The sequence below is a fragment of the Actinia tenebrosa genome, unplaced genomic scaffold (assembly GCF_029948245.1).
Source record: "Actinia tenebrosa isolate PJP-AT-01 unplaced genomic scaffold, QUT_ActTen_1.0 PGA_scaffold2__45_contigs__length_23673736, whole genome shotgun sequence".
NCBI lineage: Eukaryota > Metazoa > Cnidaria > Anthozoa > Actiniaria > Actiniidae > Actinia > Actinia tenebrosa.
This window is the reverse complement of record NW_028292579.1, coordinates 23642523-23655548: the sequence shown is the minus strand read 5'-3', so window position 1 is coordinate 23655548 and position 13026 is coordinate 23642523. Positions and strand designations below refer to the sequence as shown.

The window sequence follows — 13026 nt, the reverse complement described above, 5'->3', positions numbered from 1 at the left end:
TAGGAAAACCAAATATTTCCTTGTTCAAATTCATATTTCATTCTCTCGAGATATGATTCAAAATTGGGAAAGAGCTTTTGATTTCCGTGCAGTCGTGACTAGCAGTTGCAGTAGAAATTAAGAATATTCTTATATGATATTAATTGAGGTCTATTTTCGTCCTTCCACTTAGGGATGCCGAAGTAAACAATCGTGTTCGTGGGCGGTCAAAAAGGCAACGGAAGTGATCGTCTTGACCATGGCACCGGTTCACTTTCGTTTATGTTAGCGACCCCGATTACACTAAACTGTAAGTATTGCCATAGTGTAGGGCCATAGCCACCAGTGAGGTTGGTCCGGTTTTAACAGTATCATTTTTATTGGTCTTTGTTCATTGTTATATATGATGTTGACAGTGCACAGTATTAGGGAATATAAAAGTTTTTTACCCTCAAAAATCGTTTTAAAATATGTATATATAACTGATTTGTTAATTAATCTAGTATATGATTAGTATTATTGTTTATTGAAAGTGAAATTGCCCTTTTTAATGCTTTCTTTTTTATCATCTAGTAACTTAACTGTATCCGAGCGGAAATACATATACGCATGGTTCTGGTCATGGAATGAAAGTTTTCACTTTCAAAGTGTTCATACATGAAAATAATAAGGAAATGAGCATTTTCAGCCATACTTGCTTTGGTTCATCAAAGGCAAAACAATAGCTTTGTTCTATGGAGTTTTCAAACCATTCCACTCCATTAACTATGATTTTATATATGTTTTTGCGTGTGGATTTTAAAAGGATTGGAACGTACAGAGAGACCCATGATGTTCAAAAATGGGTGGACCGCGACGTTTCGACTGCTACTGCTACTAGTCTTCATCACGAGATGGTGTACTTATACCGTCAGTCTGGTTCATAGGATGACATTCGCCGAGACTGACGTTCAGTATATTAGAAGACAACCTTCCAATCTACACCATCGCCTGACGAAGACTAGCAGTAAAGCAGCCGAAACTTGCGGTTCGTGGTCCACCCAACCGGTCACTCGTGAGACAAACGAAGAAGTGTCATATCTGATTTAAATCCACAATGAATGACCCTTTTCTTTTTAATATCATTTGGTGTTGTACAGCAGCGCTAGCCCTATAGTCAGAAACGAAATCTCAGCATAGGTTTATTAACGGTACGCAAAAATTTTTAGCTTGACTTTTGTCTTTTTTGATAGTGGCTGTGGGTGGTGGTATTTGCGGGATCTAATTTCGTATGTATACGCACATACACATAGATATTATTAGAGATCGTTTTAGGGTGAAATGTCTAATAAGTCATTTATTATCCAACTGAGCCTAGTTTTCCCCCAAAAGGCTTCGAAAGGAATATTCTTAAAAACCTAGTTTTCAAAAACGGTTTTTTACTGTACAAAACAACCTAGAGTACAAATATCGCAGGATATTTGTACTCGCTCCAGTCTTTCTCCTGCCTTATATTGTACTCTATCTTGAATAGTTGGACAGCAATCAGTAAGATCATATATCATTCCAAATGAGTGAGAAAGACAAAAGAAATGATTACGATAGCGTTAAACGTTTGAAAATTTATACTACACTGAGAGCTTTTTGCGAGTTTTTCGACTAGCTAGGGCTAAAGTGCTTCGAACAAAATACACACACACACAAATCAGGATATCATTGAATGAACGCATTATATAATCAAGTAATCATAACTCATAATTCTATGAAGCAACAAAGGCTCAACATTTGTACCAATTCCTATAGGTTACTATCAATAAACAGTCACTTCCGGTAATATACTGGTGTTTTGAATGGGAGGGGGGGGGGGGGAGCAAATTACTATTTAGAAGCTTGGAGGATCTTGGAGGTTGTACGTGTATCTTGATTTCTGGTGTCAGGCAGAAATAGTCAAAAACAATACTTTGATAACCGTTGTATGCTTTGACTTAAAATTTGCTAATTGTATATTAATTGCCCCCAGTCAACTCGAAAAAGTCACGTGATTGACAGTAAGCAATTACAATAAAGAGTAAAACAGCAATAGTTTTGCATAAGAATTGAGAGCTTTTAATAATAATTTGACCATAAAAGTAATGAATTAATCAAAAGGTGCTAATCTGTAGGGACCTAAACTAAGCTGCTTTTTTAGTTGTATTACGGAAGTATTGGTCAAAACCTCTGTAGTAATGGGATGTTCATGCACCCATGGCAAGAAGCTTTAGACCAGCTACAGCAGACTGAAACCCTGCGTTATAATCAGTAGCCACTTCGTTCTTGATGTAGTCGGATCGCTTATCTTCATACTGATCGTTGTTATCAGGACCACCTACTAATGCGCCTGTAAGGGTTTGTGGGTTGGGGCCAGGTTTGTTGTAGTCATTCCAGGTACACGATGCGGGTTTGGATGGACAGGAACTGGACCGATGATGAGGTCGAAGGGGAGGGTTAACGCCAAACCCAACGACAAAGCTGCGTCCACTATCTCCAAGCATGTAATGAATCTGCTTTCTTGCAAAGTTGCGGTATGCTTCTGGTTTTATTCCCAGGTCAGCAGCAACTAGAGCTAGGAAAGCTGTATTTGCAGAGTAGCGGTTGGGACCCCATGTGTCTCGCCATGCAAGCCCTTTGGGTGTATATTGAACGTCTCCACCTGGTAAACAACTGTCTAGGAATGTCTGGGCGTCTTTCTTATAGGTTGCCTTGCCTGTTATCTCTGCCAATAATACTTGTGCTCCAGCCTTCTTGTCATCCCATGAAAAAGCCCAAGGCTTACTGTTTATGCCATATTGGGTGTAGTATCGTTCAGCTTTTTCAAGATATGCTTGCTTCTTGGTAGCTTTGTACAACCAGGCGGCTCCCCACACCAGCTCATCGTTGAATCCACTGTGCGACTTGTAGAAGGATGCAGCATTTGGAATAGAATCGCTGTATTTTCCCCTATACTTGTCAGCAAACTCGTACAGTTCCTCAGCATGCTTCACCAAAGTACTAGCATAGCCTTGGTTGGTATGCGCAAAGGCAATAGATGTTGCGGCGAGAGCAGCGGCTGTTTCTGCTGCTAGTTCTGAGCCTGGTTTGCTTCGGGTGATCTTGAATGCAGGACGCTTCATGTTCATGTCTTCGGGACGGCCCCAATACCCGTGGTCAACGTTACCATCGCCTACCTACGAAGTAGACATATAATAGAAATGTGAAAAAATATATATGATTGAGTTGATTGTTTACCGAGATATAGGAGATAATTGGTAAAGTATGATGTACTACATACAACATAACGAGTGGAATTTAATATCGAAATGGAAGAGGACATTTTTCATTCAGGGGTATCCGAACGTCGAGGGGTATGAGCACCCCCTCCAAATACCCGACTTTCGAGAGCTCACTAACCTGTCCATAGAATTCAAACTTTGCAGTATGGGCCTTGATAAAGTAATCAGTTGCCCACTTTATAGAGTCCAACGCATTATCCAATTCTCCTGCCGCTTGGTAGGCATTTCTGTACTCCACGAGTCCCCAGGCTAATACAGTTACACTAGACGCCATAGGAAAACCAAACTTGACGAAGTCTCCAGCGTCATACCATCCACCAGTCAAGTCTTCTCCATTATTTCCACGGTCTGAAAGAGCGGAGTCACCTCTCCATGGAATTCTATTTGTAGCAGGGAGTTTCCCAGATCGTTGTGCCTCGTAGAATAATATTGATGCATGTAAAACCTTGCTGTAATTGTACGGGGATGGTGATGTTGTAGCAGTGGAAGTCGTTGGTGTGCTTGTGACTGAGCTTGTCGTTGGCTTTAGAGTCTTGGTTTTCCTTTGAACAGTTGATGGAGTCATGGTTGTTTGATGTGTTGTTGGTTGTGAAGAACTGGGTGGAAAGGCTGTGGATGTCGACGGAGCGTTAGTCGTTGGCTTGGTTGGCTTTGTTATTGGCCTAGTGGTTGTCGGGGGTGCTGTGGTTGTTGTCGGTGTTGCTGATGGTGCTGATGTTGTCGTTGAGCATGCTGCTGCGTTCAACTCTACATGAGTGTTTCTTCGAAACTCCACAAATGCATCTGGTGCTGGCTTTCCATTTGTCGACTTACTTGCTAGAAACGCCATTTTTAAAATAGAGCACTTTCCCAAGTCAGAATTCCATGGCATATTCTTCAGTTCATAAACCTTTGCATCGTTTGACACTAATACAATCTTTGCTTTCCATATCTGGAGCCCCGGAGCTGGTTCGGTGAATCTTATAGTCATTTTCCATCCTCCGGTTACTTTTTCAAGGAGTTGCATTCGAATGTTCATCTTAAACCCTGAATCCCACTGCTGCTCGAGTTTGGCGCTTGTTGTTTCTCCATGCACCAATACAAAACCGCTCAGCCCAAGAAGAACAGCTACTGTTGCATAAGACATCACCAAATACTCTGACAATTAGTACAAAGAAATATGAAAATATTAATAAATGATCCAGCTATAAGCTGAACACACAATAGAATAAAGGACCTATACGTGCGCTGATAATGCGTCGCCTCTTAATGATATTGCGACCCGGGTTTGAGTCCTGTCGGGAGGCTTAGTGGTGACGTATGCGAGTAGAGGTTTTCGTTGGAGTTTCCCGACCTTTGCTTAGCTTGGAGGGTTTTGGGGTTCTCCGGTTTCCTCTCTCCGCCGTAAAAATAAACTTCTAAATTCCAATTCGATTGTGATTTTCTCACAGCGTTGTGAAGTGATGTAACAGCCACATCTACTGGTACTGATTTTCAACAAATAATCAATAAAATTACGACAAAGGATATCTCAATTCAATGCATCGATTATAACAAGCGACTTTAATCGTTGTATAGCCTCATTATAAACTAAGCTCGTTCCGATTTGTTAATAAAGGTTTCTTTTTGCGTACAGCTTTGTAAACAAAGTCAACTTTCGGCCATCATAAGATAAATACAGTGAACAAAATAAAACAATTGTGAGGAAAAAGACAATGTTCAGTATGTGGTTTTGCTGCCGGCGTACGTTCAACATAGGTTCACCAGCTTAAAAAAAGACTTTCTAGACTCGTGTCGCTGCGTTACCGTAGTTATCGATCGGAACACTGAATCATGCTCCGAATAAAACACTTGTCAACCGAAAGCCTTACGAAAACACACTCTTAATGTTGTATGGCAATGATGAGGGTAATGACTTCTACCCCAATGTATACATAATCAAAAAATAATATGAAAGACTACTCAATAGGGAGAGCGCGAACGGGACTCTACTGAGTCCTATGCTAGGCACTTCCCTACGAACATTACATACAATAAAATAAATCAGAACAAGTAAATATACTATTATCAGTGACACGGACGCTCTCGTACTAGTGACCGTGCATGAGGCAATTCGATATCAAATACGCTGTTAAGGAGATCGCAGTATTTCAGCCTTAGAAACCAGTTACAATTTTAGAAATCTTTGCTTATAAGATAAAATAATTTATTATTCTATTGTCATCCAGCTGATCTGAAATAGTAATTCAAACCACTTTATTTCATCGGGTTCTAAACATAACTTATGAAACAAGAATGCTGAGAAGCTTAAAATCCCATGCTGCGGCTAATCTCATTCATTTTCGGGCCTCCAGCAAGCATAAGACTAGAGGAAGGTCACCGAAGATCTGAGTATGCATAGATGTAGATGTTTTTCCCAAATGCTTTACGTTGAATTGCCTATGATTAGAATTATTTACTTAAACAAGATAACAGACACATACACAGCATTTGTTTGTACTTCAGTAAGGTTATATGTATGTATGTATAGCCTTAAACCATACTTATTTCTCCCTCAGTGACTGCATTGCTTCTTTTGAGCTGAGTGAAATTAAATTCCGGGCAATCCTCTAAAAATTTTGACTAACAAAAAAATTTCCAATAATAGCTTGATTTATGCATAAATTGTTATAATATGTTGGGGTTAGGTTAACTAAGAACTTAATTAAGCCGTTCTGGAAGGAATTGGTAAGATTAAAAGCATTATTTTATTACGACATGAAGCGGTTTCATTCAGGCTGGCTCTAGTCCAGTGTACAAGATTAAAAGAGTGTCCAATACCTCGTTTTCGTTATGGTCAGTGTTCTCTCTTTCTCTGGTACTTCAAGTATTCTTCTAACCTTAAGTTAATCTTGTCCAAGTCGCTTCTGTAAGTGCGATGATTTAGTTTTGGAACGAGATAACGATTTTGTCGGGTTTTTATAACTGTGCAAGAGAAGTTAGGACCTTGGCGATGACGTAAGAAATACGTCACAACTTACTTGTTTCCTAGACGCACCTACACGACACGACGTACACGTGTCCATATAATAGATATAGCAGCTTGACATGTGTGTTTTACTTGAGGCAAACTTCAATTGATTATTGATCAATAGAAATTGTTTTTCACCTTAAGTACGCAAGGCTATTCCAACTTTATTTGCTTTGTTATAATATCGTCACAGTTGGCTTAAAGTAGGTCATTAGAAGACACTGCTTTGAATTATGCTGTTTATCTGTTTATCTGTTTATCTTTTGTAAACAAAGCATTTGAGAGTGTTAGGGAGGCTATTCATTAAGGGAGACGTGGTTGAGGTAGATTAGTCAAGTGTCAAATCTCTACTGTGGCGGAGTTTAGCCAGCACTCAGAAAGGAATTAATCTTTTTAAATAACATTGTAATACCACAATCACTGGCATTAAGTAACTTAACGAACAGTAACTTTGGCCAGTAACAGCCAGAAACAACAGCTTGATAGGACAGACCGGCATATATCATTTTATCAAATATATATGTGCTCCAGATAAAGTGGTTCTTTTCCAGGAAGTAAACATATTGTGGTTAGAAAAAAACTGAGATCATAGATGAACTAAGGTCCTAATTAGTACAATCATTATTTGACATCTCATAACTAGATTAATATCGATAGATAATGGTTCGATCGAACAATTAATTTTGTTTGACGACTAAGTGCATGTTCATGTTCTTATTGTAAATTGGCCTGAAAAGCCCTTTTGGGAGTCCAATAAAGTGTATGTATGTATGTATGAACTGGCCGTCGACGTGGTAAGTGTTCAAAGTGGTTCATTGTTGACCAATACTAGCGTATATCTTATGTGTAAACGGCTACCTTTCAGGGAACTTTGAAAGAGACTATATTACACATCTTTGAGTGCAAAAAAGTATAGTCTTCGATGGCGACACACTAATTAACAAAAAATTTTACCAAAAGTTAAGAATTGTGTGAAGTACTTGATCAAACAGATCAATGCTTTAAGTGTGTCTTATAAATTATATTTGAATATGTGCATGTTTGTTGTCAATGTTAATTAATACTGAAATAACCTTAGACCCAGTTGACAAGATTCTCATTTGTTATACTATAACAAATAATTATTATTAGTTATTATTTTTGTATGAAAAAACTAGTGGATTAAACTGTGATAATCAAATCCAATGAAATAGAGTGTTGAGCGCGTTTGGATATGTTGGGCTGCGTCCAATGCAAACTATGACGTTGAGTGCATTAGCAGCAGGTAGGGGGACTCGCGATCGATGCCAAAGATATACGGGTTTAACTCGCGGATTTACGAAGACGGGTACAGCAGATTTATCGCAAACGGAGGTTAAAATATTCCTTAGATATACATGGCCACCATCAACGACATTCAAAACAAAACTGTGCGCAGGCTCGGAAATCAGGTGATGGATAACTCAGACGCTGACTTTGTCTTCGCTACATTTATGGAGGGAAAGACAGACAAAACTATGAATCACAAAATGGCTGAAAAGATAATCAACAGAATGCCGGCCGGTGACTACCGTTTGGAGTTGACATTCGTAAAGTACTTAGACGGTGAGTGGATAATAGAAAAGGGTCGTAATCCTATCAGAGCGTCTGGTAAGCAGAACCTGTTCGTTTTGAATAAGCACACACGACCGGGAGCACTTGAGGGAATAGACATGCTCTTCTACGAGGTCGCTTACCCGGTTACCGTGGTCATCTACGGTGCATACGAAATTAAGAAGCCGGACGTTAAGAAGCTTAAACCAATGCGACATCGTTGGGAAGCTGGTTAGGGAGTTTTTCGAGGATTCCTCTCGGGGTGGTAAGCTTACGCCAAAAAGAAGAGAAGCCATCAGGAAATGGGAGCATTCTACTCGTAAAACTGGAGGAACCATCGAAAACATCAAGAAGTTGGAAACCACGTTAGGAAGGCGAATCCATGTGAAAGATATCACCGACGGCTTTATTTACCCAGGAACGCATAAATACGAAGGCAAAGGTGCTCCCATAGTCATTTACCAACACAACGCGCACGCGTGGAGGGAGTTGAGGTTCCCAAGAAAGAAGGAGACAAAGGTCTTTAAGAATTCCCCATTGACAGAATTAGTTCATGAGAATTCTACTTGGTTAATGGATTCAGAAGGATGTCAATTCATGACGCAAGATGGTACTTTATACCGACCAGAAGTGGAACATCAACGCATTAAAAGCGCCTGCGAAACCCTTGGTGAGGACTTTTCAGACGAAGTGCTCAGCTCTCGCAGCTTGGACTTCTTAGCCGCGAAGAAAAGGAACGGCTGGAAACCTACCCCAAAAGAGTTCAAAGATATCTCCAAAGCTTGCGTAGAACACGGTCACGGCGGTCTTTGGAATATGGAGTACAACGAAGACGAGTACGTGTCGTTGGATATGAAACACTGTTACCCCGCCAGTTTCAAAGGCCTTGGGGATTGTAAGGAGTATTATGACCGTTACGGACATCCAGACTCCCAATTCTTTAGGGTGTCACTACCGGGTTACTACGACGCCCCAGCAACGGGGTTCATCAGACTGACCACCTGGGAGTTAGCAAAAGACTTACATCCCATAATTTACGCGTGGTATGGGAAGCACCTGCAGGAGAAAGAATGGATACCCATACCCCTACTGAAGTTCCTCGAAGAGCGCAAGCTTTTAAAATACACAGCGCATGAAGCCATACTCTGCCATAGCGCCTTTACACAATGGCTTCCAGAGCACAACCCCACAGCGCGTGTGGTCATAGGTAAATTCACACAGGGCGCAAAAGAAGGCGAAAAACACATGCAGCGACGCTTAATAACAGACGCCGGTGAGCTAAGCTTCCTCATAAAACGTGCACATGACCAAGGGACAATGGTATCCGTAGAGAAATGGGACTACTTCATAGAAGGTCAAAAAGAACAGAAATGGAATGCGCTGTGTTATTACCAAGACCATCGACCACAGTATTACCATCTGCGTGCCAGCATGCTAGCATATGCGCACATCAATCTCTTAGCAATGCTGCTACGGTTTGACAAAGAGGACATCCCACGCGTAGCCACGGATTCCTTGTATGTAAAGCCAGAAGTGTTAGAGAAGATGCAGGAGTTCTACACTGCCGATGAACTTGCAGAAAGTGGTCAATGGCGCGTCAAAGATGAGGAGATAAAAGCATGGAGAGGCCGTGTAGAATATCACGGAGAACATCTTTACGGTAGCGTGGAACCAACCGGGGAGCCTCTACCGTCGGTTGCGGACCCAATCTCTTACCAACGCTTCTCTTACCTTTACGGAACGGGAGGCAGTGGTAAAACTACCAGGGTTTTGGAACTCTTTCCAAAGATAAAGGTGTTAACGCCAACGCACCGTCTGGAAAGAGAATTAACGGAGATGGGTTACGACGCGCAGACCTACCACAGCTTCTTCCGCTGGAATGGTCAAAAGTGGGTACCAGAAGCCATCCACGACATACCCCCGGTGATACTTTGGGATGAGATTTGCACCGTTCCTTTAGAAATCCTGCAGGAATTTGTAGAATTCCTCCGTGGAAAGTGTCAAGTGATATTCGCCGGAGATCCTTGCCAGCCTCCTCCAATAACCGGAGAGATGCCCCATAAATGGTTAAAAGAAATGGTAGACCACTCCGAAGAAATTAACACCGACTACCGCAGTAAGGATCAAATAAGAAACCTGAAAGCAGAACTTCGGGGCCTTAGTGACGCGGAACAAAACAAGATACTACGCAAGAGGGTACGAGCGAAGAAATACGAAGACTTTCTATACACATGGCATCCAAAGGATCTGGTGCTAAGCAGCAAACGCGCATCACAGTCTCGCATACAGAAAGACTTGCTAAATATACACCGAGAGCGCTTCCCTACACATCCCGTACCTGTTTCTTACAAACCCCACGATACCCGAATGCAAAAAAGAGATGTCTGGGTACCTGGTACCGACATCCAACTACAAAATGCTGTAACACATGATAAAGCCTGGGTACCCATAGAAAAGGTGGAAAAAATTACCTCCCACCCAGATTGGCGCTTAGGTTACTGCATGACAGTCCATAGTGCGCAGGGGCTTACCATAAAAGAAACGCTGTGGATCATAGACCAGCGGCTGTGTTGGAGCAACCTTATCTACACCGCCGTAAGCCGCGTAGAATATGCCAAACAGTTAAAAAGAGCCTGGGGGCCGCAACTGCGTTACGACCGCACCCCAGAAGACATAGCAAAGGAGAACATTGCCAAGAAACTCCTTCGCTACAAGCGCCACGACGAAGAAAAGAGCAAAGATCCCCGCTATGCGGGGATAAAGTTTGACCTATGCGTGGACGACGTCTATAAGAAAGATATAACTAGCTAAAAACTAGTGTGAGCTGCGTCGGTGTTTCTAATGAAACACCGAAAGAAGAAAGAAGAAAGAAGAAAGGGGCACGGTGTGCCAAATGCAACATACCTCTACTATGGAGGTTTGACCCGAATGATGATCAGCAGTTCTCCGTGGATCGTATCAACAACAAACGCGGGCATTGCAGAGGCAACGTAAGACTGACATGCCTAGAGTGCAATCGGGCGCGTGGAGCAGCGCTACTCTGAGTCTTTGGGGACTATGAGCAGCTCTTCCATGACAAATCCGCGACTTAGGCCATTTAGGTAATACAACACGGGTTGCCCTTCCTTGGTGACGGACTTTGAAATCTCATACGTTTCCAAAGACCAGTTAGGATCCGTGGCTCTCTTACTGCCACCTTCGAGTTCCCCCGGCTGATAGAGGTATCTGACCACTATGTCGCGGGGGAGCTTTTTTTCCTTCAGTCCGACCGCCCTCGAACTTCTGACGTAGGACTTGTGTTCCACGTGTTTCTTTTTTATGGCATCCTTGGGTTTTATTCCCGTAGCCCTGGCCGCCTCGTTGTTCAAAGCCGCGACGACCTGGGGGAGCCTCTGAGTCCATTCCCTGTTGCGTTTGGAGGGATCTTCCAGCTCTTTCCAATATTGGTATCCAAAGAGACGCTCAGCCAGGGTCTTATTGAATCTTTCGACGATGCTCTGACCCCTGTGGTACTCAGCTTCAGCTCTCCTAATCTTAGTGTCGTGGTCTTTCAGGGTCTTAGTAACCACGCCCATGAACTCTGTCCCCGCATCCACTTGCAGCAGCTTAGGCCATTTCAAGACGCGCTTATAAATCCTACCTAGGGCTTCTGCGACTTCCCCAGAATCCTTGCTGGTTATGGGTTCGGCGTCCTTGTATCTGCTTGCGATATCAACTACGGTCAAAGCGTACCTATAGGTCTTTCTTCTCACCTTGTCATGTGGTAAGAAAAGCAAATCCGCCTGATGAACTTCGTTGGGGGCATTTACGGTGAAGCTGGGCCTGGGAATGTACTTGGGCACAGGAAAATAAACCTGCCAGAGGGTTTGTTTTTTCAACCAGTTCTTAGCCGTTTCTTCTGATACCCTGGCCGCGGTCGCGAGTTTCTTGATGGCCGACGCTCCTTTCCAATAGCCTTCGGGTCCATAGTAAATCCTTTTGAGTTTATCCTCTACGCGGCCCATTATATGAATTCCAGGACGAGATTGATTTGACGTCCATTGAAATCCACCGTCTCTCCGTCCACTTTAATGGTGATGTTTATGCTTTCTACCAAATTAGACAAGTCATAACTCAAAGAAATGGGAGTGTATTCTTCTGAGTCAAATGGATTACCTTTGGGCAGAAACTTGGACATAAGAGAAGACTTTTCTCCATTGTTGTAACTATGGACTAAATCGCAATAGACTTCGTAAGAGGATGCGACTTTCCATTTCACAGGTATGGCTGTGTTGGTAATCGTCTTGCCTGAAGCACATAATAAAGATCCCAATGGGTCAGACTTTCCAAAAGTCATTGAATAATTTGACATATTATGTTTGAGGGTCATTTCGTGCGGCAATCCTGTGGTGAGAGTATAACCGTGTTTTGCTAATTCCTTGGCCAGTGTGATTGGTGTGTAATGTCCATCGGGCAGCAATACGGCTTGATAGTTAGATCCTCCTGTATGCTCAGTGACTATGCCCCTAATCAGGTTATACCAAGAATTGTACAAAGAGCAACTTATGAGCCTAACCTTATGGGCTTTGATGGGGGGATTCAGATAAGTGGTAAAGTCATTCTTGTCGCTTTCCAAAAAGACGATCATATATTTCAGGAAACACAGTTTCCTTCGTTAGAGCAGATACGCCAAAGCTACGCCTCCTGCCAGCCCTGCGATTCCTACGAAGACCAGCTCACTATCTTTTTGTTTCTTAGAAGGCTGGTAGTAATTCTTGAACTGGGGTTTTCTCAACCCCGTCAATGCCGCGGGGTGTGCTTGCGCATAAAGTTTAAAGGCGTAGTCTGTGTTTTCAAAGTTCTTATCCGCCTGCATCTTGTCTTGGTAGTTCTTATCCAACCAATCCCTGTAAGCTTGTCTTTTTTCATTCCAAGCTGCCACGTCCCTTTGATATTTCTCCAGCGCTAAATCATGCCTCTTCCTTTCGGCGGCTAAATCTCCGCTTTTGTCGCCTCTGACTAATCTATCCAAATACTGACCACCATAATTAGCTCCAGTGAATGCTAAAGCTGCAATAACTCCGCCTGCGATTAAACTAGCCATTTATATTAGACGCAAGCAAAGCTTACGTCGTCGGCAGGTACTTTTCCTTCCGTAGGTAATCCTTTACCATGATAGCCCCGCCTACGGCAGCGGTCATCTTAGCAAAATTAGCGAAG

The 13026-nt window shown here is 42.4% G+C and overlaps 2 protein-coding genes across 3 annotated transcripts in view; one reads left to right on the top strand and one right to left on the bottom strand.

Moving 5' to 3' along the window:
* Window positions 1-9: 9 nt before the first annotated feature.
* LOC148909639 (scavenger receptor cysteine-rich domain-containing protein DMBT1-like) overlaps window positions 10-13026 on the top strand; it is a 34069-nt gene continuing 21052 nt past the window's right edge. The window contains exon 1 of the mRNA XM_089033796.1: window positions 10-289. Within this exon, the coding sequence (XP_088889922.1) occupies window positions 262-289 (28 nt within the window). The 5' untranslated portion in view covers window positions 10-261. The remainder of the gene's footprint in view (window positions 290-13026) is intronic.
* LOC116298127 (uncharacterized) lies at window positions 2042-6223 on the bottom strand. Of its 2 annotated transcripts, none has more exons than XM_031706499.2 (3): window positions 6125-6223; window positions 3385-4403; window positions 2042-3161 (listed from the first exon to the last, which is right to left on the bottom strand). In XM_031706499.2, the coding sequence occupies exons 2-3, from the start codon at window positions 4390-4392 to the stop codon at window positions 2193-2195; spliced, it is 1977 nt and encodes a 658-aa protein (XP_031562359.2). In that variant the 5' UTR covers window positions 4393-4403; window positions 6125-6223; the 3' UTR covers window positions 2042-2192. The 2 variants fall into 2 exon arrangements, with proteins under 2 accessions (XP_031562359.2, XP_031562358.2); XM_031706498.2 differs by having other exon boundaries at window positions 6066-6212.

What these genes read in the sequence shown, in the direction of transcription:
- LOC116298127 (XM_031706499.2), bottom strand. Translation starts at nt 4,392, where the DNA reads ATGTCTTATGCAACAGTAGCTGTTCTTCTTGGGCTGAGCGGTTTTGTA. An exon ending in AGTTTGAATTCTATGGACAG is followed by an intron (nt 3,162 to 3,384) that starts GTTAGTGAGCTC and finishes TCTACTTCGTAG; the next exon opens with GTAGGCGATGGTAACGTTGA.